At 37.2% G+C, this 24078-nt stretch overlaps 1 protein-coding gene across 1 annotated transcript in view; it reads right to left on the bottom strand.

Annotated features, from left to right (window-relative positions):
• The window catches only part of GMPS (guanine monophosphate synthase), a 79036-nt gene that overhangs the window by 31453 nt on the left and 23505 nt on the right, over nt 1–24078 (bottom strand). Inside the window, exons 2-5 of the mRNA XM_017522927.2 lie at nt 16995–17176; nt 12675–12789; nt 6758–6855; nt 4214–4317 (exon numbers count right to left, since the gene is read on the bottom strand). Coding sequence (XP_017378416.1) covers nt 4214–4317; nt 6758–6855; nt 12675–12789; nt 16995–17176 — 499 coding nt within the window. The remainder of the gene's footprint in view (nt 1–4213; nt 4318–6757; nt 6856–12674; nt 12790–16994; nt 17177–24078) is intronic.

Below are 24078 nucleotides of genomic sequence, written 5' to 3'. Positions count from 1 at the left end.
TTTTTTATATTTTTTAGTAGAGATGGGGTTGCACTATGTTGGCCAGGTGGTCTTGAACTCCTGGCTTCAAGAGATCCATCTGCCTCAGCCTCCCAAATTGCTGTGATTACAGGCATGAGCCCACTGCTCACAGCCAATTTTATTTATTATTATTATTATTTTTTTTTTTTGACACAAGGGTATTCATTGCTCTGTTGCCCAGGCTGGAGTGCAGTCATATAATCATAGCACACTGTAGTCTCATTTTCCTGGGCTCAAGTGATCCTTCCACCTCAGCCTTCTGAGTAGCTGGAACAACAGGTGCATGCCACCACACTCAGTTAATTTTTAAATATTTTGCAGAAATGGGATTTTATCCTGCTGTCTACTAAACTACTGGGCTCAAGTAATCCTCCTGCCTTGGCCTCCCAAAGTGCTGGGATTATGGGCGTGAGCCAATGCACCCAGCCTTCTTCCTCTATAAATGTTAAAATTGATATGTCTCTGTGGATTTTTAGCTATAGGAAAAGGAAATACATAATAAAAACAAAAACTTCATTGGTATAATCTTTCTTTATAAAGGTCTTTCTTGATACAGCAATTAATGAGCTATAGGACAGTACATTAAGTCCTACACAGAGATTATTTCACAGTATTCTCACTTCTCCACCCAAGCTACTTCCATTGTCTTGTCTATCTAGTGCAATGATAATTCAATTTTGGTTCTCAGTTGCACATGGCTTTCAAATGCACTGTACAGCTACCAAGTTCTTATATTAAAAGAATCTCATATATCAGACTTGTGAGAATATACTGTTTCTTTCTTGACTACTATTAACCACAAATATAACTTCACCTACTTGACTCATGTGTTTCTGGGAAATATTACCTACAAGGCAATAAATGTTAGGCTAGATGGTTTATGAGAGCATGTGTTACCCCTATTTTATGGCTCTGAGATATCAAGAAACTTGTATGAACTCTCAGCTAATTAAGTACCTAAATCAGGCCTGACAGGATCCCAAACTCATACTCATTCTACTGTACCACAGTACTTCACACTTTCTCTATTTGGCTCTCAGGATACCACTCTCTTGGTTCACTTATTTTACCGTCTGTTCCTTCTGAATCTCCTTTGCTGGCTCCTCTTCATCTTGCCTATCTCTACACATGGGAGTTGCTCAATACTCAGCCCTTAAATCTCTTTTCTATACATTCTGAGTGATCTCATACTTTCATGACCTTAAAATTCTGTCTGTATGCTGATAAACCCTCAAATTTATATCTCAGCCCAGTTTTCTTCTCTAAAGTCCCGGCTCATATATACAACTGTCTACTCAGCACCTTTGTTTTGATGTTTAATAAAGCATCTTGAATTTTAACTTGGGAGTTAAAACCTGATTCTACTTTTTTCCCCCACCCCACATGCAATCTAAGAGCAAATCCTTTGTCCCTCCCTTCAAAACACAGTGGAATACAATCACTCCTAACAATGTCTACCTCTGCCACCCTAGTCCTGACAACTTCCACCTCTCCCACCCTGGTCCTAACAACTTCCTCTTCTACTGTTGTAGGAAAAAAACGGGTTCTTGTCACATGACCAAGAAAAGTTAAGCATGCAGACACTTTGAAGGGTGAGGGGAAATGGAATTTATTGGACAAAAGGGAAAAAAACTCTCAGCATAGTGAGAAGGCTTCCTGTTAACAGGCCCCCATCTCACAGATAGAATCCCAAGTCACCACACAGGAACAACAAACGCCAGGCCCCCCTGCAAATGGTGAGAACTTCCTGTGGCTCCACCCTGTTCTCCCAGTAGGCAGGCTGGTAGGAAATTCTCTAGGGACCCTGCCCTTTATCTATCACTACTATTCTGATCCTGAAAACACTGTCTCTCTCCTGATTAGTACAATAAACTCCTAGCTCGTCTTCTTGCTTCTCTTTCACCCTGTATCTTTTCTCCTCATCACAGCCTAGTCCTGAAATTAGATCATATCTCTCCTTCATTTAAAACCCCACCTCACTATGAGTAAAGCCAAAGTATTGCAGTGGCCCAAAGGTCCTGTGTTCTGGCATCCAACTACCTCTATAACTTCACCTTCTATCACTCTCCCCACCATGCTTATTCTGCTCCAACCATGTGGATTCCCTGCTGCTCCTCAAATACGGTCCCCACCCAGGATCTCTATACTGCTATTTCCTCTTTCCCCAAATATCCAAAAGGTTAGCACTTATTTTCTTCAGGTCCAATGTCATCTTACAGGAGTGCCTTCCCTGAATAGCCTATAAAATTGTAACAAGCCAATCATCCATATTCCAGAAAACCCTCTTCCCTCTTATTTTTTCAATGTAAACTATCTGACTCTGACATAGTCTATATTTCTTTATTATTTACTTTCCCCTTTCCCCAATGTTAAACAGGATTTTTTGCTATACTGGTTTTGTGTTTTGTTCTTTTTAGGAGGGTCTTGCTTTGTTGCCCAGGATGGAATGTAGTGGTACAACCACAGCTCACTGCAGCCGTGATCTCTTGGGCTCAAATGATTCTCCCACCTCAGCCTCCTGAGTAGCTAGGACTGCAACTGTGCACCACCACACCTGGCTAATTACTTTTTTTTTTTTAATGTAGAGATGGGGTCTCACTATGTTGCCCAGGCTAGTTTCAAACTCCTAGCCTAAAGTTATCCACCTTCTTCAGCCTCCCAAAGTGCTGGAATTACAGGTGAGAGCCACCACAACTGGCCTATTTTCTTCATTACTACATTCTTGGCACCTAGAATTGTGCATGACACACAACAGGTACTCAAATGTTTGTTGGATAAATAAAAATACACAAGCCCATCTACCACTGTTGATCTTTTTTTATGAAGTAAAAACATTTTAGCATAAAAACCATTCTTGAGCATCCCTATGCTAATGTAATAGCATACATTATGTTCTAATGTCTGTTAAGAAACTACAGGTAGATTACCAAATTCATCTTATACATGACAAATCTTTTTTTCAACTTATTATTTAGGTGTACTGATAAACCCACCTTTTTCTTTTACTGACTTCCAGGACTATTAGTGATTATTTACATTATTCAGGTAAGTAAGTCAAAACCCCAAACCACCAGAAAGTCAATTCCCTTTCCTCAAAAAAGTAGACAACAAAATGGTTAACAGCATGGGTCAGCAAACTTTCTGCAAAGGACGAGACAGTAAATACTTTAGGCTCTGTAGAACATATACAGTCCTTGTATTTTATTATAACCCTTTAATAATGTAAAAATCACTCTTAGCTCCTGGACAATTAAAAAAAAAAAAAAGCAAGAGACTAGATCTGACCCACAGGTGACAGTATGCCAGCCCTGGTTCAGGGAAATTTACGCTGAGTACTTATTCGGGTGCTATGGCTATGTATTTCTAAGAAAGGAATAAAAGACAAGTAACTCTGAATATAGTATAGTAGGAAGATAGAGTCCCCAAATTTTTCCTGAGTTATAAAGTATAAGGTCTTTTAGGCTGACTAACAGTGCCGTGGACTGCATGATAATCTTTGTGACCTGCACATGCACTCCAGGTGAATTCCTGGAACTAGAAAGTGTGAAGTAACTAGAAAACCACAAAAGCAGAAGAAATGACCTACTCCTGCAGTGCCTAATTAACTTTGAGACATTCTTCTATTGTTCTGTATTCCCGCCTCAACTGATACTGGACTTTGTAACCGACCTTGGTCAACCTCACGATTCCAGATCCTCTGACCCTTCTCATAGCTTGCAAAAAGTGCCCTAAACTGTAACTTCTATATCTTTCCACTGCCTACCCCAAATCTACAAAACCAACTCCTATCCCACCACCCACTGCTGACTCTCTTTTCGGACTCAGCCTGCCCGCACCCAGGTGAATAAACAGCCATGCTGCTCACACAAAGCCTGTTTAGGGGGTCTCTTCATTCAGAGCATGCGTTTAACAAAAAGTATAGTGTTTTATATTTGAAAAGCTTATACTGAACGAACATTTTAAAAAGTATTTCAAACCAAATGAATAAACCAGTAAGTGAGAGACTTCCAGATAATCCTATTATTGAATTCCCTTCATAACAGTTAATCCTACATTCATATTATCTTTTAAAAAAAGAGAAGAAAAATCAGAAAAAAAAAGGAAAATCAAAGAATATCTCATACAGCAACATATGTTTACTCTTCAGATAAAGTTTTTAAAGTGAACTCTGCAAAATTTTTAGAATTTTCACCTGCTACTATGTTTCCAGAACGTGCCACAACCTTGAATCCATCAGCTACTTTGTCTACACTATCTCCATGTGTGAGCAAAACAATTTCTTCCTTCTGAAGGCCCCTAAATGCACAAAAAATAAAACACACAAATATCTTAATTAAAAACATGATTCATGGGTTCTTTTGTTTTAGAAATACAAGCTTGCTACACATGATTTAAAAGAAATAGAAGAAAGAGTGTGACAATGGAACACTGCTAGAATTCAAATATTACATCCATTACAAATAAAGACAATAAAAAAACATTAAACCTTAAAAAAGTCAATCCATAAAAACTGGAAAGAAACTAGAACAAATAAATATATGAAGTTGGTATTATAACCAGACACACAAGAAATAACTTTAAGAGATTATAGAACAATAATTCCAAATTATATATCTGTTGAGATTTATGTTAAGAACAGAGATATTTCAAAGGCTACACTTCATTTGGTAGTCTTCTGTAAGTAGTAATAGGACTAGTACTGAAATTGTTACCCTGCAACTATAAGTACAGTATAGATATAGGCATATTGTAGGTTAAAACACATAATTAGCGATCAACATTAGCTTAAGAGTTAGGAAATACAAAACCGAAGGAGTTAGGTAAAAACCCTATTATCTTTCATTTTAACTGGAAATAAGTATACACTAATAATTTTGTTTTCTAATTCTAACAAACTAGGTACTACCCAATTCTGTTATCTGGAAAGTGCTAGAAAGAATTACAACCCAGTACCAATGTGGACTTCTGGTGCCAAACAAATTAACAATACTTAGTTAAGAAAGTTTTACTTAAGAGAGTTAAGTAACATTAATCAAATGTAATGTGTAGACTTTCTCTGGACCCTGATTCAAACAAATCAATCATAAAAAGATACTGTTTACGATATTAAATAATATTAAGGAATGGCCAGGAGCAGTGGCTCACACCTATAATCCCAGCACTTTGGGAGACCAAGGCAGGTAGATCCCCTGAAATTCGGAGTTTGAGACCAGCCTAGCCAATATGGTGAAACCTCATCTCCACTAAAAATACAAAAAATTTTGCCTGTAATCCCAGCTACTCAGAAGACAGGAGGGAAAAATTACTTGAACCCGAGAGGCAGAGGTTGCAGTGAGCCAAGATTGTGCCACTGCACTCCAGCCTGAGCACAACAGAGTGAGACTCTGTCTCAAAAATAAAATAAAATTTAAAAATAAATAATATCAAGGAATAAAAATGTAAACCAAAAATAAAGCAAGAAGATAAAGTACATTAATGCCAAAAAGATATTTTGGGGTTTGTTGTTGTCATCATTGTTGTTTGGGAATAGTATAGGTTGTGATAGAGTCCCAGAATTTTAGAAAACTAGAAACACAAACAAAAAAATATCAAATCTTAACCTCATGTTTAAAGCTTCTAGTATATCACATATAAGATTCCTGAAATTGTTGTCAAGATTAGTCACGCAAAATAAGGATGAATTTAAGTGTCAACACGTCTCCGTGACGAAGCTGAATAAGCACTGGATTTCAAACTCATTTTGACAATGAGTACTTCAGTTTAAAAAATTGTTTTGAAGGCTGGGAATGGTGGCTCACGCCTGTAATCCCAGCACTTAGGGAGGCTGAGGCGGGTGGATCACAAGGTGAAAAGATCGAGACCATCCTGGCCAACATAGTGAAATCCCGTCTCTACTAAAATATAAAAATTAGCTGGGGGTGTTGGCGCGTGTCTGCAGTCCCAGCTACTAGGGAGGCTGAGGTAGGAGAATTGCTTGAACCTGGGAGGCGGAGGCTGCAGTGAGCCGAGATAGAGCCACTGCAATCTAGCCTGGCACCTGGTGACAGACCAAGACTCAGTCTCAAAAAAAAAAAAAAAATTATTTTGAGCAACATTGGCTTTTTAATTATTCTTCCTTGGAAAAATAATAATCTTTGAGCCAGGTGCAGTGGCTCATGCCTATAATCCCAGCACTTTGGGAGGCCGAGAAGGGCAGATCATGAGGTCAGGAGATGGAGGCCATCCTGGCCAACATGGTGAAATCCCATCTCTACTAAAAATACAAAGGGCGTGGTAACAGTGCCTGTAAACCCAGCTACTTGGGAGGCTGAGACAGGAGAATCACTTGAGCCCAGGAGGCAGAGGTTGCAGTGAGCCAAGATCGTGCCACTGCACTCCAGCCTGGGCAACAGAGCAAGACTCAGTCTCAAAGAAAAAAAAAATCTTTAAAAACAGATCAAGAAGTTAAAAGGGAAAGCACAAATGTTGGTATCACAATATATACAATTCCAAATAGGGTTCCATGACTGCACAGGCATTTTCAAATTTCTTAAATGCCTTCCTTATTCCCTATTAACAACATCACCATCCCATGTTGTCTTGACACTCAACTGGAAGGCAAATATGACAATTACACTTGTGGTCACTACTACAGCCTTAATTTTGTTTATGAACTATGGAATCTCCAATTGTGAAAAATAACAGTACCAACTCTAAATTAATTACTACCGTTCCTATTCATCTAAAAATATAATACCTGAATAATGAACATGTATTATCCACACTAATGTTGAAGACTCCATCTTCTCTAACACTTTTTTTGTGGACAGTACCTCCAAATACCTTATTCATCATCTGTTCAAACAAAAAAATTAATGTTAATAGAAATCGAAAGATAAATACTCATTTTGTTATACTGATTTAATAATTTATATTCTTTGTTTTCAGGATACCTGATATATCTGCATCCCCAAAATAAAAAGAGTTTAATAAATGTAGATTATTTCGTATTGTTATATATAATTAATTATACAGTTATTAACAGGCATTGTTATAAAACAAAATTGGATTCGAAATTTGACCTGGGGTTAATTTCTGTTAAACACTGGTAGATTTTCCACTTAGCGTACTTTAATTCATCTGCTTAAAAATAGAGATTTCTTAATTACTTACATCTGAGTTTGATTTAAAATCATTTCAAAAGACATTCTGAGTCTAGAAAAAGTTACAACAGACAACAAGAACCTTGTACCAGAACAAGAGTTAGATAGATATAAATTCCTCCAAGCTATTTAATCTTTGGCTCCAAAGGAACAGTCTGAAAGCCTGCCGAAGGCTACACTGTAGAGATGGGATAAGCAAGAAAATCTGGCCTTTCAATTAAGCTCGGCTGTTCAAGTCAGATACACTTAATAGACTCTGATTACAAATGGTCTCTTCAATTCGGCACCTCCTCTGTTAATCAATCGTCTTTTCTTATTTATCATTTACATGTCCCAAACTTTCCACATCAGATAAATATACACAAGATTTCTGCAAACATTAAATCTGCAGTGATATAAACACTCCTACTCATCTTAGTGCATCTGTTCCACAACAGGTATCAGAAGATATATGCCTTAACAATACATGATGCAGGTTGAGCCAGCCTCGGACAGATATTAAGACAGATGACTTAAATAAATGCTGATTCTCATAACTCAAGAGTAGCATATTCTTCAAAACCATTAGCAAATGGTGCCCTCTACATTCTCCTTTTAGGTATTCACAATAAACTGTCCCACAATAAAGGTTTGCGTTCAGTCCAGCAGTAAAGACATCTGCTAGTATTTGTTTAATACAGTATTTATCAAACTAAAGAAAAAAACTTTTTTCGGTAGCACACTAACATGCAATTTAAGAAACGCCACTACAGTCTAATCAGCTCCCTTGACTCTAGTCTTGCCTATCTTCCAGCAATATTCTAGAGATCTACTAACGTTAGCTACTACAATATAAAGATGATTGTGTTAGTCTATGATTAAATTCTTCAATAGCCCTCTAGCATTTACAGCAAGGGTTGGTAAACTCTCTGTAAAGGGCCAGAGAATAAATATTAGCCTTTCCAGGCCATACTGTGTCTGTAGCAACTACTCAGTTCTTGCCACTGTAGCTCAAAAGCATCCATAGACAATACTTATAAAAGAAATGAGTGTGATTGTTTCAATAAAACCTTATTTATGGACACAGATTTGAATTTGGACACAGATTTGAATTTTCACACATCATAAAATATATAATTTTTTCAATTTCCCAATCATTTAACAATGTAAAAATCATTATTTGCTTGTAGGTCATGAAAAAACAGGCAGTAGGCCAGATTTAGACTACAGGCCATAGTTTACTGATGCCTAGTCTACAGGATAAAGTCCAAGGTTCCTTACATTAAATACAAGACAACATTACCTGGCCCTTGTCTAATTTTTTCACCTTCGGTTTCTACTCCAGTCCGTTTAAACTAGCATGATTATCAAAACAGACTATGTTCTCTCCTCCATGTCTTCAGGTCTCTTCACAGCCCAAGGGCCCTAGCAATGGGGCCAGTATGGATTCCAGATAAACCCCAAGGTTCTAACTGCCTCAAAGAAACCCATATAGTACTCCAGGTCTACTCCCCAATCAGATCAGCTCCACTTACCTTTCTCATATGTCAAGGTTTTATAAATTTTAGATTGGGAAGGGAGAAAGGGTAGGAAATTCTGCCCATTAAAAATAATTTGAAAAAATCTTGTGGGAGTATATAAAGAAGCCAAGTGAAACCATAAAGAGTGAAGAGACGAGCCATAATCCAGAAGGTATCTGCAATATATACAGTTGGTAAAAGTTTAGAATCCAGGATATATAAAGGCTCCCACAACACAGTAACAAAGACAATTCAATATAAAAATGAACAAGTGTCTATAGTAAAGCAGACACAAATGGCAAATAAACAGCTGAATCTTACAATAACAAGGAAAATTTAACACTACGATGTGACCTCCATTTAATACCTTTCTAGATATGAGAATACAAAAAAAAAGAAAATCTGTTTAAGTCAAGGGTTGTCAGGGATATAGATTTTGTGTATGTATAACACCAGAAAACGAGTAACAAAAATATTAATGGCAATATTGTCTATAATAGAAAAAAGCTAGAAAACCAACATGATGAACACTGGAATGCAAAAGTAACATGCTATATTCAAACAAATTCAATAGTAAAAATAAATAACAAAGTTGAAAATAATACAAGTAGTATGACTTCACTTATATATAGTTCAACAGGCAAAACTAAAATATTATTTAGGAATATAAACATATGTATAAAGCTATTTTAAAAAAAGGAATGAATAACAAAATTCAGGAAAGTTGGTCACCTGTAATAGGAAGAGAAGAATGTGAATGGAACATATAAGGAGGCTTTCAAAAGCTCTACAATATTCTATTTTATATGCTGGGGGGTGTACATCATTAAGAGATACAAAGGGAGCAGTATAGACATGTTTCTTCTAAAGCAAAGAATCACCAGGAAGCGATTAGAAAGACTCTGTAAGGAGAGTCCAGTTAATAGGAAAAGACAGTATATAAGACACTGAATAGCTCAAATTTCAGAATGTCATGGGGGGCAAAGGTACACACGTAGGTCCTAAAATTACCCAACATAGTCACTAAGTGGCAGTCCTTTACAAACAACATATTAGCTAGATGGCATCATCTAGATCATTATTTTATGAAAGGATAATTTCTGCCCAAATAACCAAGATCGGCATATTCCATTATCTTACTACAAAAGTTCAGATGATAATAAAGGCAAAAATTTTTATGCATTTAACATCAGCAGGCCTGACTTCGGTTAAAAGATATGCTATTGAATTACAGAACAAGTTGGCCTTATAATTATATGAGAAACTGACATAATGGGGAAACACTAAGCTACTATCTCTTAAATTAAGGAAGCATTTTTCAGGTGTATTTCACTGTAAGTAGGCCTTAAAAATATACCTTGTGAGACTCTTCCTTAGAAAATGTTGCAATACCTCTCAGTACACTAACAACCATTTAATTATAAGTTGTGCTATATGATTGACTACTCTGACAAAGAAAATCCAATAAATTATATAAATATATTACATCCTGGGACAAAAAAAAAAAAAAAAGCAGCCAGCCAACTTCCAATATTCAACTAAATCAGGATGCAGGCTCCTCTAAGACTACTAGATGGAAAAATCTTTCTTTTTTCCAAGTCATATTCATAACTAAACACTTTTCAAAGAACATTGAAAGGGAAAAAAGAGGCTTTTACTATCAAATGCAAAATTGTACATCCACTTTGGAACACAGTCTGGTAGTTTCTTACAAAAAAAGGGGGAGGGGTGGGGGAAAAAAAAACTAAACATACTACATATGATTTAGTAATTGCTCTCTTTAGAATTTACTGAAAAGGTTGAAAACTTAAGTCCACACAAAAACCTGTGCATGGATGTTCATAGCAGCTTTATTCACAATTGCCAAAACTTGGAAGTAACCAAGAAGTTAGTAGATGAGTAAACTGTTAGTGAGTGAAAGAACTGTGATACACCCATACAATGGAATATTATTCAGTGCTAAAAAGAAATGAGCTACCCAACCTGAAAAGACATGGAAGAACTTTAAATACACATTATTAAGTGAAAGAAGCCAATCTGGAAAAGCTACATACTGTGTGATTCCAACTATATGACATTTGGAAAAAGGCAAAACTATAAAGATCATAAAGAGATATCAGTGGTTGCCAGGATTTGGGGGATGAGTAGGTAAAGCACAAAGGATTGGGCAAGGAAAACATTATGTATAATAGTATGATGGTAGATATATGTGATTATACATTTGTCCAAAACAACAGAATGCACAAAAATCAAGAATGAACCCTAATGTAAACTAGGGACTTTGGGAATAATGATGTGTTGATGCAGGTTACATGATGTATCACTGTACATCATGAGGTGTGAGATGTTGGTAATAAGAGAAGCTATGCATGTGCAGGGGTTGGAGGTATCTAAGGTATCTCTGTACCTTCTTCTTAATTTTGCTGTGAACCTAAAACTGCTCTAAAAACTTAATTAAAAAATAAAAAGTAAAAAACAGAAAAAAGCAAAAAAGGTATCAAAGTAGTCAAAATCGATTTCTAAACACTGACTCATAGAAGAGTATCTTATCTCAAGATCTCAGTAAGTCCCTACTTATTCTTACTTTGTTTTTTGAGACAAAGTTTCACTCTTGTTGCTCAGGCTGGACTACAATGACACGATCTCAGCTCACTGTAACCTCCACCTCCCAGATTCAAGCAATTCTTCTGCCTCAACCTCCCAAGTAGCTGGGATTACAGGCATCTGCCACCACATCCTGCTAATTTTTGTATTTTTAATACAGATGGGGTTTCACCATGTTGGCCAGGCTGATTTCAAACTCCTGACCTCAGGTGATCCGCATGCCTTGGCCTCCCAAAGTGCTAGGATTACAGGCATGAGTCCCCACACCTGGCCTATTCTTACTTTTGATATAAAACAGAGGTACATATACTTTTTTTTTTTGATACGGAGTCTCTCACTGTCACCCAGGCTGGAGTGCGGTGGCAAGATCTCCACTCACTGCAACCTCCCCATCTCAGGTTGAAGCAACAAACCTGCCTCAGCCTCCCAAGTAGCTGGGATTACAAGCACCACCACGCCCAACTTATTTTTTGTATTTTTAGTAAAGACGGGGTTTCACTATGTTGGCCAGGCTGGTCTTCAACTCCAGACCTCGTGATCTGCTTGCCTCATTTCTGTTACAGTGGAGTCAACTGACAGACATTATCTTAACCAAATAATCCAAGTTAACATCACCCATCATGCTACAAATCCACACCATGTGCCTCCTGATAAGATGTTCTGAGAAGCAAAGCAGCACTTCTGTGACACTCCTGCCAAAAGTTCATAACCTGAATCCAACAATGAGGAAACATCACAGAAACCAAAGTTGGGAAATGTTCTACAAAATAACTAACATACTTTTTATAAATACTCTCAAGGTCATGAAAGAGAAGGAAATACTGAGGAACTGTTCCAGACTGAATGAGTCTAAAGAAACAACTAAATACAACACATAGTTCTGATTGATTTGTGGCCTATAAGGGATATTAATCAGACAAACTGAAATGTGAAGGAGTCTGTAGATTTGATTTTAACAATGAGTCAATGTTAACTTTTCTGCTCTGGATAGTTGTACTGTGGTTATGCAGGAAGAGTGTCCTAATACTTAGGAAATACAAACAATAGGGCATCATGTCTGCAACTTTCAAATGGTTCAAAAATGTCAACGATTGGAGAACTGGATAAAGATACACAGGAGCTCTGTGTACAATTTCTGAAAATTTTACGTATATTTGCACATCCAAGGATTTTTTTAATGGATAGTGTTCTGTTACAGGAAGTAGTGTACTTACTATTCTGAAAATAGATTCCCTATCAAGCCAGTTCTGCCATGCTAGCGTGGCAATTCACACAGTTGTAATATGCACAAGTTATCTCATCCAACTAAGTATCCTAAACATCCTAAAAAGAAAAAAATACTAATACAGTATGAATCACAAACAGAATAAAATGTAAGTAAGCTTTCAAATCAAATTTGATGACATACCTGCATGCCATAGCAAATTCCAAGAACAGGTTTGCCAATAGTGAATATTGCTGGATCAAACCAGGGAGCATCTTCAGCATATACAGAATTAGGTCCTCCGGAGATGATAATAGCACTGTGATTTAAGGAACAATCAGTGAAGAATCTCTGTTAATTTTTATCCAAGGTCTATGCCCTCTCTCCTTCGTACCACTGAGGGAAACGACACAGATCCAGAAATATTGCTTTTTTTTCATAGAATGTAGCAAATTCCAATTCTATCATAGCTAATTATCATCCTACATGGCTTATTTTTACTGTACTTTACTGCAATGTTTAGAAGTCTATCAATTCAGCATTTACTTGTTAATAAACACAAACTTACAAATAGATAATACCAATGTTTCTATATGTGAAACTTAGTATGAATCTGTTTTACTTGTTTCCTTATCAATAAAGAAGTACATAAGAATTATGGGGATGTTGAAAATACAGGTCTTCTCAGAGCCTAGGAGTAAAGCCGGTCACAGAACAACAACTGAAGGTATTATGAAGGCTCTGGATGGCTCAGAGAAAAGTACAACAAAAGATGGCAGAATAGAAAGTATAAATTACCTAATTTTACCTGTTTATAGCATCCATCATCCCCAACAATTTTCCCCGAGCCCAGGAAAGGGAGCTAATAACAATTCTGCACCATATGCCCTGCTCTCAGAAATTAGGCCAGTGGTATAATTTAGCTACCTTATAATTTGCACAGCATGGGTTAACTTGGGAGTCAACCTAGTATTATAGGGGAAAACTGCAAACTGACAGCTATGTTCCTTTCCTGGCTACTAATGTATCTAAACTGGTCATCAGTATTCACCCAAAAAATTTAAAACATTTTAATATCAGGAATTTCACAAAAATCTGGATTTCTGGATTTTCTTTAGGAAAAAGAAAGCTGGAAACATTGGGCCTTCACTCCTGCATAACTACAACCAACTGGAATCATAAATAGGCTTGCACCTTCAAGCTGCACATGCTCTTCAGTTTGCCACACACGCCCACGCATACAATAAAGGTATACTTTGGCCCTTTCTTCAATTTAAGGTTCTAACTCATTTTGAGTTTGCAGATAAATCTGATTTATCTGTATTTCAAAGAAAAAGGCATTGTAAGATCTAATCAAAATTTACTTACAACTTTGGATTACAACACACTTTTTAATTAGTGGTTGTCTGTCACATAAAAATATACACAGTATATTAGACTTATATCCAGAAGAATAATACAACTAAAGTCAAATGTATTAAAAAAAAAAAAGTCTCAGCAAGGCTGGGCATGGAGGCTCATATCTGTAATTACAGCACTTTGGGAGACAGAGGCAGGCGGATAGCTTGAGCCCAGGAGCTTGAGACCAGCCTGGGCAATATGGCAAAACCCCATGTCTACAAAAAATTGTTAAAAATAAATAACAACAAAGCACTTCCCTTTACAGTGTAAAGAAAAAAGAAAAAAAAAAGTTGAGAAGAAAAAAAAATACTCAGCAAGCTAGGTCTTTTTGTTAAAAAAAAAAAATAGCAATTTCAGTGAGCTCAAAAGCACTTTTTGAACTTTGTATGGGCAACCTGAGATGTGGTAAACATTTGCTAGCATATGTCCTGTAAAAGAGAGATGGAAGACAACCTACTCAGATGATAAATACCAGATTTTTAAGATTACAATTCTAAAGGGGGGTAGGGTTACCCCTAGAGGTAGATCAATAACCTAACTCCTTAAAAATACAGAAGCTAAAATTCTATAGAACATACTTAATAATCAAGATCTCTAGAATCTATTATACTTAGTTTTATAAAGGATAACCACAATAGGACTGCCCAGTACACAGAACTCAAGGATGTAAAGATTCTTAGTGCTATTTTAAAAAAAAAAAACAAAAAGTTGTGGACTTAGCTAAGTAGAAAATTCAAGCAGTACTTAAACCAATTATGAAAATATGAAAAGTCTTATCTCAACAAATCTTTAAGAGCTAATCACTCATTGAGCCTTCCATTTCTACCCTGCTATTTTGAAACTAACTTGCAATTACAAGGCCCAATAAGCCAGAATTCATTACAAGTATCAATTTCTGTATCAGACAGATCAAGCTTCTAAAAATACGTGGGCTGCATGGGGTGGCTAACTCCTGCAATCCCAGCACTTTGGGAGGCTGAGGCAGGCAGATTACCTGACGTCAGAAGTTTGAGGCCAGCCTGGCCAACATGGTGAAACCCCGTCTCTATTAAAAATACAAAAATTAGCCAGGCATAGTGGGGCACGCCTGTTAATTCCAGCTACTCAGAAGGCTGAGGCAGGAAAATCACTTGAACCTGGGAGGCAGAGTTTGCAGTGAGCTGAGATCACGCCACTGCAATCCAGCCTGAGCGACAGAGTGAGACTCCGCCTCAAGAAAAAAAATAATAAAAATAAAAGTAAAAGTAGGTGGGTTAAGATGTCTCTCATGTCGCAAAATGTTCTATAAAAGGGGTGGTCAAACAGATAATTCTACAGTAAGGATTTATAGTAATAAAAGTCACAGTGGTATAGTTCCTATTCCCCTGCTACATAAGAGAAAGTTCCAGGTACAAGCTGAAGCTAGACACTGTTTATGATCAAGTGACATGAAACACCATTAGATTTCTCTTGCCAAGTATTTGGCTATCCTATTCTAGTATCTATTTAGTTGGCGTCAGATTGTTGGGGATTTTTTGTTTGTTTTGGGTGAGAGGAATGATGGAGCTTTGGTATGACAGACAGCCATTCATATTTCTCAGTTTTTTTGATCCCTCTAAAAAACTAGTTCTCGGCCAGGTTCGATAGCTCACGTTTGTAATCCCAGCACTTTGAGAAGCTGATGGGGGGAAAGATCAGGTCAGGAGATCAAAACCATCCTGGCCAACATGGTGAAACCTCATCTCTACTAAAAATTAGCTGGGCGTGGTAGTGGACACCTGTAATCCCAGCTACTCAGGGGGCTGAGGCAGAATTATTTGAACCCAGGAGGCAAAGGTTGCAGTGAGCCACAATCACGCCACTGCACTCCAGCCTAGCAACAGAGCGATACTCTGTCTCAAAAAATAAAAACAAAATTAGTTCTTGCTGGTAAATAAAGTCAGCTGAATTAGATAAACTCAAGGGTCTCCTTATTACTCTAAAATTCCACAGTTTAAAAGAGAGAGTCATTTTTTATCTGTATCCTTAGAACAGAGTTAAATTTAAACCTGCCTTTTCTGATTTCTAATTCACTCTACTTCAGAACCAAGAAATCACAGGGTAAATGCACACATGTCTGTGAAGTATTTAAAAGTTCTTTTAACCAATTTGACACTGGAAAGACCATTTTTTAAGAAAAAAATTTAAATTTTGGGAGAATCATAGTACATCTAATATTAAAGTTTAAGAGACAATTAAGGACATAAACTGCAATTGCTTGCTTCTACATAAGTCTTAACTTAAAAAAACAAACATTAAAAAGCATGACATTGGCTGGGCGAGGTAGCTCACACCAGTAATCCCATCACTTTGGGAGACCCAGGCAGGCAGATCACCTGAGGTCAGGAATTTGAGACCAGCCTGGCCAACATGGTGAAACCCTGTGTCTACTAAAAATATAAAAATTAGCCAGGAGTGGTGGTGTGCGCCTGTAGTCCCAGCTACTCAGGAGGCTGAGCCAGGAGAATCGCCTAAACCCGGGAGGTGGAGGTTGCAGTGAGCTGAAATCATGCCACTACACTCCAGCCTGGGTAACAATTTGAGAATCAGAAAAAAAAAAAAAAAAAAAGAAAAAAGAAAAAAGAAAACATGACATTAACCAAAAATAATTGTTAAAGAGAGAAACTGTAAACTGGCTGTTATTTTGACTAGTTCTAAGGGTACAAGCTATCAAAATTAGCCCTTATATTAAAGAAATCTTTTCCATACTTTAGAAACTAGTCTGTCGGAATAAGAAGCAAAAACACTTATTGTACACAGATTTCTTCTCTTTGGAGTATTCTAGCCGTCTTTCTACTTTGATTAAATGCTTTCAGGTAAATGAATAGCCACAATAGCTACATCTAACTCTGACCCACAAATCCTATAAAACATAAAATAGGCAAATGATAATAAGCTCTTTAAACTGTGCAATTAAAATTAATCTTTTTTAACTGAAGGCTTAAATTTTTCCTTTTTCTCCCTTAATCAGAGCCATAGGAAATTTCTTATAAAACCATTCCATATTTCTCTTTTGTAGAAAAATTCAGTGCTCAAGCAAATTAATAATATATATTCCACAATCTAAGCTCAATCTCCTCATAAAAAGATTAGTGAAAAGTCTACCGGAATCCTTGTTCTTTTATGGCAAATGCTGGTGTTTCCAAGGGGAAAATTTCAGACTGCACAAATAGTTCCCTCACTCTTCGGTCAATGACTTTCCCGTACTGAGCACCAGCATCCAGAATGACAACAGCTCCTTCATGGTGGTGGTGGCCATCCTTAAGGTCTCCTCCAGCATTCTCGAGCTGCAAGTATCAATACAAAGTCTTAATTATAAAAATTAAAGCTATAGTATTTTTTAAAAAATAATGATCACTGTCAGCTCCAAAAAAAAAACATAGGAATGATAACTTAGGACATTCTGAATTACCAATTCAAAATACCTCCTTTAAAGGGAAGATTTTGATACATATCCATGCATGGGCATATATTAAACACTTAAAAAAATGCTACCACTTATTGACTCTGTGACATAGTGATCATGTGTATATATACCTTATATACATAATCTAATAGGATGAGCATACAATCCAGCTGTGCCAAAACACAGTCCTGGTTTATGTCCATTATACTGGCATTATAGTAACAGTACAGCCTTTCAATATCAAAGTGTTCCAGTTTGGAAAATAAGTTATTTGGTCCCCTATCAAGAGTTACATTTTTTCTGAGGGATATATACTAATGAGGAAACTAAAAGTTTGATGCTAGAGAATAAGTATGGCTAAATTCACTGCGTTAGGATTTTTCATATTACCAGAGGAAAATGATATTATGCATCTAACTCATAATACTAAGATTTTTAAAAGGCTTTTTAGGTGGGACATAGTGGCTCACACCTGTAATCCTAGCACTTTGGGAGGCTGAGACAGGTGGATCACCTGAGGTCAGGAGTTCAAGACCAGCCTGGTCAACATGGTGAAATCCCTTCTCTACTAAAAATACAAAAAATTAGCTGGGCATGGTGGTGGCTGCCTGTAATCCCAGCAACTCGGAGGGCTGAGGCAAGAGATATCGAATGAACCCGGGAGGCAAAGGTTGCAGTGCGCCAAGATCACACCATTGTACAGCAGCCTGGGAAACAAGAGCAAAACTCCACCTCATAAATAAATAAATAAATAAATAAATGGTTTTTAAAATCCGATCCTTGTCAGGTATAAATGGATAACACTTTTCTGGAAGGCTAATACGGCAAAATGTCAAGTTGTTAACTGAAATACCTACCTAGAAGAGGCTTCAAAATAATGCAAAAGTAGGTGGGTATAGATGAAAGAAGATTGCCCATGTACTGAAATCGCTGAGTTGGGCGACAAGTACATTAAGTTTATTGTACTTGTCTGGCCTCTATCCTGGGTTTGTTAGCTTTTTGTTTTACATATACTTTAAATTTTACACAAGGGAACACTTTAGAAATTTGTGTGTACCCTGGAAATCCACTTATAGGAAGCATATACAGTATAATGCCACTTCAATATGGTTTGTATAAAGGTGCAAAAGTGTACATGCATGTATAAAAAAGGAAGAGTATGGCTGGATATACACCAAAATATTAACAGTGATGGAACAGTTTCATCTTAGTAATGGAACTATAAGTGATTTTATATTTTTATTTCTTTATACTCTTCAATATGTCCTAAAAGTTTGCAATAAACATATTTGGAGACGTTTTCTCCCTCTAGTTATAAAATTTGCACATAAAAACCTTAAGTCAGCCCTTTAGCCACTTGTGTAACCTTTTCCACCCTTCCTCCCTTCTCCATTCATCTGCAAAGAATAAATACAGGCCTCACCTACACCACCACTACTCCCTCTGCTGCAAAAAGGAACAAGCCAGTCAGTCATCTACAGGGGAGGATTTGTGAGAGGGATCCAATTGGGTGTCAAATTACTCAGGTCCTTTTAGTCATATGAATATTCAATAATGTAGAAAAGTAAGATCACAGAACTAAAACCTTGTCCTTTCAGACCTTTACCCCTAGGATTAATGTATAAACACACACCTCTTTATGGATTTTCTTTATAATTCCTTAATCTTAACTTCTTAAAAAATATTTTTTGAACATCACATTACTGCATAAATTTCTCAGACTCTCATTATTATCTTTACCATTTTTACCAAATCTAAGTATGCTTTTTTACATTACAGCCACAGTTCTTGCCTTGCATGGTCCTACTATGCACAAATTTCAATTACCATGGTTTATACCAAGGTTTAGTTAATTACCAGTCCCCCATAACATGGTTCAAATTTCAATTATCATACATTACTGAGAGTAATTACATAAAGGACAAATTTCATTGTCTGTTGGTGACTAGTCACTGGACAGCAAACAGTCAAGACTGCAATGTGTTGCCTCTCTTACAGTGACAAACCTCAAAAAACTTTTCACAAATATGAATAATCCAAACAGGGGGCTGGTCAACAAAGATGAAGTGCAGCAAAGAAATGAAAAGTGATAATGTTAGAAGTGAAATTTGAATCCAATATATATGAAGTTATAGAAGAAAATGCTGTCTGTGGCAAGGCTTGCAGGGTTTGTGAGCCTCTGGATACACAGCCAGAGGAACTTACCAACATCAGTGAGGAAACTGTTTATGATAGAAAGAATGGCAATGTCCCAGAGGAAGTGACTGCAGGAAACTACTTCACATTAAAGAAACTCTAGGAGATATTTCATGACATTAAAAGTGCAAAGGATAAAATGTTGAAAATCACCAAGTTGTAGAAAAGACATAGAGAGGTGCTGTTTAAACTACTATTGATAAGCTTTTCACAAAGAAATGAAATACTTTAATTCTCAAGGTTCCTAGCGTTTTAAGTTATGCTAAATAGCTATAGTAAAAATTACTATTTTATTTCCCTATACTTTTGTAATTGACAGGAGTTTTCAGTGTTTCAACAAAAAAATTTTAAAGATCACAAAACAATTGTAATTTTCCCACTATTAAAACTGCTTTGTGCAGTTTCAGCTTGCATGATTATTTTGTCGTTTTACTTATCCTGCATAGCAAGGGCTGCCTGTATTTCTACAAACAAACTAATCTATACTCAAAAAATATATTTTAAAAGAAGTTTCCTATTTTCTTAGCAATAAATGTTCAATTCTGTGACTCAAGAGGTTACCGAAGAAACTGAATTCTTGCCCCATATTTCCCTCTACCTTGGCTATGAACTTGCCTATGCAGCAATTGTCACAGCTTTGAAAATTCAGGAGAAAGCAAAAAGGCTCCGACTAGTAAAAGCAAAGTTCCTCTCCCTCAAAACCTGTAATTTATTTACTCCCACTTCACACACAGTTGTAAAGTTTGATAATTAGACTTCAATACATTAGAAAAACCACCCTAATGAGAAATAAGAAACTTAGTCACATCAACGCAGAGACAAAATCCAGCACCACAGACAGAAAAATCTACCACATCTATTTACATAAAGTTCTTAAAAAGGCAAATGCCTAAAGACTTAAGGTAAATATCCCTCAACTGCCCTGAGTTCATCATAATAAAGTAATATTCATAAATATATATTTTAAATATCAAGAAAAAAATATTAAGGAAAAAACTAAACCATGTGTAGCAAACTCTTTAAGAACAGGGCAAGAAGCCGGGGCACGGTGGTGTGTGCCTGTAGTCCCAGCTACTCACAAGGCTGAGGTGGGAGGATCGCTTGAGCCCAGGAGTTCTGGGCTATAGTGCGCTATGCCGATTGGGTGTCCGCACTAAGTTCGGCATCAATATGGTGACCTCCCGGGAGCAAGGGACCACCAAGTTGCCTAAGGAGGGGTGAACTGGCCCAGGTCGGAAACAGAGCAGGTCAAAACTCCCATGCTGATCAGTAGTGGGATCACGCCTGTGAATAGCCACTGCACTCCAGCCTGGGCAACATAGCAAGACCCCTCTCTATTAAAAAAAAAAAAAAGAATAGGGCAAGAAGATCTAGCAGATGCTGGAAAAGTGGAGCTAGAAAAGTTTTGGGATTTTCTTGGATCCCACATAATCACTTAACAACTAGATAGCAAAGACATTTACCACATAACTTGTAAATGATAAGTTATCCCAAGAACCCCAAAATACAAGTTAGTGGGGACAAAATACCACAGCCACAAGCCCTACTGCTATAGCATCTATGTGAGAAGCAAACCACCCTCATTAAAGGACCTAAAAACAGGAGAATTTCCAACACCGAAGAAGTACTACCCAGAAGGTACAGCAGCCAATTACAGAACCACAGCACACTAGGAGGTTTGCCCACGCCAATAGTACACAACTGGCAGGGAACCAAGGTAAGACATAATGGGGCCAGAGGAGTTTAACCCCCATGAACCCTTGACACTAACCAGCCAGAGATCCTTTCCAGGACAGAGCCTGTTACAAAGAGCCACTGCTGGGAGATGAATCAAAATTAACAGGACAGAAAAAAGAAACAGATTAACATGGGACACAAGGACAGAGTCAGGAATCCTTAGAAAAAAGCTCTCATAATTTTTTTTTTAACAGAAAAGGGAGTTGTGTAAAGTTACAAACTTTATCTTAACTAGCTTCCTTCTAAAAGTTGAGGAAAACTAAATTCACATAAAAAGGAAACAAAGTATAGTTAAATACCATACAAAGTTACGAAAAGCACAAAGAAGGGAGGCCAGGCCCTGCAACTAAAGCCTGTAATCCCAGCACTTGGGGTGCAAGGCAGAAGTGGAGGAGTTCCAGACCAGACCAGCCTGGGCAACATAGAGACGAGAAACATTGTCTCTATAAAAAAAATATAAGTAAGCCGGGCACGGTGGCTCACTCACGCCTGTGATCTCAGCACTTTGGGAGGCCGAGGTGGGTGGATCACCTGAGGTCAGGAGCTTGAGACCAGCCTGGCCATTATGGTGAAACCCCGTCTCTACTAAAAACAAAATTAGTTGGGTGTGGTGGCGCACGCCTGTGATCCCAGCTACATGGGAGGCTGAGGCAGGAGAATTGCTTGAACCTGGGAGGCAAAGGTTGCAGTGAGCTGAGATCACGCCATTGCACTCCAGCCTCGGCAACAAGAACAAAACTTTGTCTCGAGGAACAAAAAAAAAAAAAAAAAAAAAAAAAGCTGGTGTGCTGGCACTTGCCTATAGTCCTAGCTACTCAGGAGGCAGGGGTGAGAGCAGTCCAGGAGGTTGAGGCCACAGAGGACATAATCACACCACTGTACTCCAGCCTGGGTAGAGTAAGACCCTGTCTCAAAAAATAAAAACAAAAAATAAAGGAAGGAATAAAGACCAGAATAATGTCTCTATGAGAGTAAGCCAAAAACATCCTCAGATCAAAACTAAAATGTACTATTTCTATAGGAGCTAAATGATATTTTTAAAATTACATAAGGCAAGAGAAAACATGAACCAAAATTAGACTATGAACTCAGAATGACCAACCCTAAGACATACTCCAACAAAATTACTGGATTAAAAAAAAAAAAAAACTTTGGGTATTTTAAATTACAAGCACACATAATTTTTTAGGCTAAGGTGGGGGGATTACTTGAGCCAAGGAATTGAAGACTAGCCTGGGCAATGTAGCAAGACTCCATCTCTAAAAAAAATTTTTTTAATAAAAAAAAGGAACGATCAACTTTACTGAGTTTTTTCATAAGAGGCCATCATCTCACATATAACATTGAATGGAGTTGGAACCTAAAGCATTAAATTAAAAAGTAAGGCTCTGTAGTTGTTGTCTTACTATGCACTTGTTCTACCCTATCCTTTTTTATTTTTAAAATTTTTAACCTAAAGAAAAATTGAAAGTTTGGTACCATAAACACCAATCTCTATATCAATGATCAGTAACATTTTGAATATTTGCTTTATTTCCATCTACACAAACTTTTTCTGCCTGAACTGCTTAAAAATAAACCATATACCTTTCACTACCCCAAAAACTTTTCAGCATGCATCTCCTACAAACGGGGACATTCTCCTACATAACTACAATAGCATGATCACATTCAAGAAAGTTAACACCAATAATTATATACACATAAATTTCCCAAATTGTCACAAACAATGTATTTATGGTTTTTAAAAAAATTCCATAACCTATCAAGGACCACACACACAGCACATACACTGTCATATACTGTCTCCTTTAACTATTCATTTCCTCACCTTTCTATAGTCTTTTATGGCATTGATTTTTTTTTAAAGCTCAAACCAGCTTTCTGAAGACTATCCCACATTGGATCTCTTTGTTGTATCATGATCAGATTCTGGACAAAAATTTACATTGGTAATGTTACCATGCCTTCTCTTGCGATACAATGGCAAGGGCACAATGTCATTTTGTTCCATTACAGGTGATACTGAGTTTGGTTAACATACCAGTGTGCTTTAAAAAAAAAACAAAAATAAAAAAACAAAAAACAAAACCACCATCAGATTCAAATCTTCCCTCTACTCAAAACCTTATAGTGACTTCCTTTAGAATAATGTTCAATAAAGCTCAAAATATTTTCCAAGATAAGACCCTGGCCTACTCTTTAGCCGAAACTGCTCTTTTAAAATTCTTTATCCTTCCAGAGTGGTATACTGTCCTCTCTGGCTAAGAAAATCCCCAAAACATGAAGGAATCACCTCAAAATTGCCAAGTGAAGGAAGCCAGGCATCTTTGAAATTACAATGTATCTTTTAAAATTCCACTAGTCCAATGAAACAGCTATCACTGTCATTGTTAATTGTTAGTAATATTGAGTTACATAGTTTCAGAAAAGCTTTTCCTTAAGGGAAAGGGATTCCCAGAATGTCTCAGGGAACTTTCCATAGACCAGAAGGACATCCCAAGGTTTCAAGGGAAGAAACAGAGGTGAGCGCCCAGATAAAAGTCCTAGAAACAGACATGCTAGATTTTTTTTTAATTGCATTTTAAGTTTTGGGGTACATGTGAAGAACCTGGAAGACTGTTGCATAGGTACACACATGGCACCGTGATTTGCTGCCTTCCTCCCCTTCACCTATAGATGGCATTTCTCCGCAAGCTATCTCTCCCCAACTCCCCACCTCCCGCTGTCCCTCCCCTATTTCCCCCCAACAGACCCCAGTGTGTGATGTTCCCCTCCCTGTGTCCATGTGTTCTCATTGTTCAACACCCGCCTATGAGTGAGAACATGCAGCACTTGATTTTCTGTTCT

Source organism: Cebus imitator, unplaced genomic scaffold (genome assembly GCF_001604975.1).
Source record: "Cebus imitator isolate Cc_AM_T3 unplaced genomic scaffold, Cebus_imitator-1.0 Scaffold25, whole genome shotgun sequence".
Classification (NCBI taxonomy): Eukaryota; Metazoa; Chordata; class Mammalia; order Primates; family Cebidae; genus Cebus; species Cebus imitator.
This window is presented reverse-complemented; position numbering and strand designations above follow the sequence as displayed.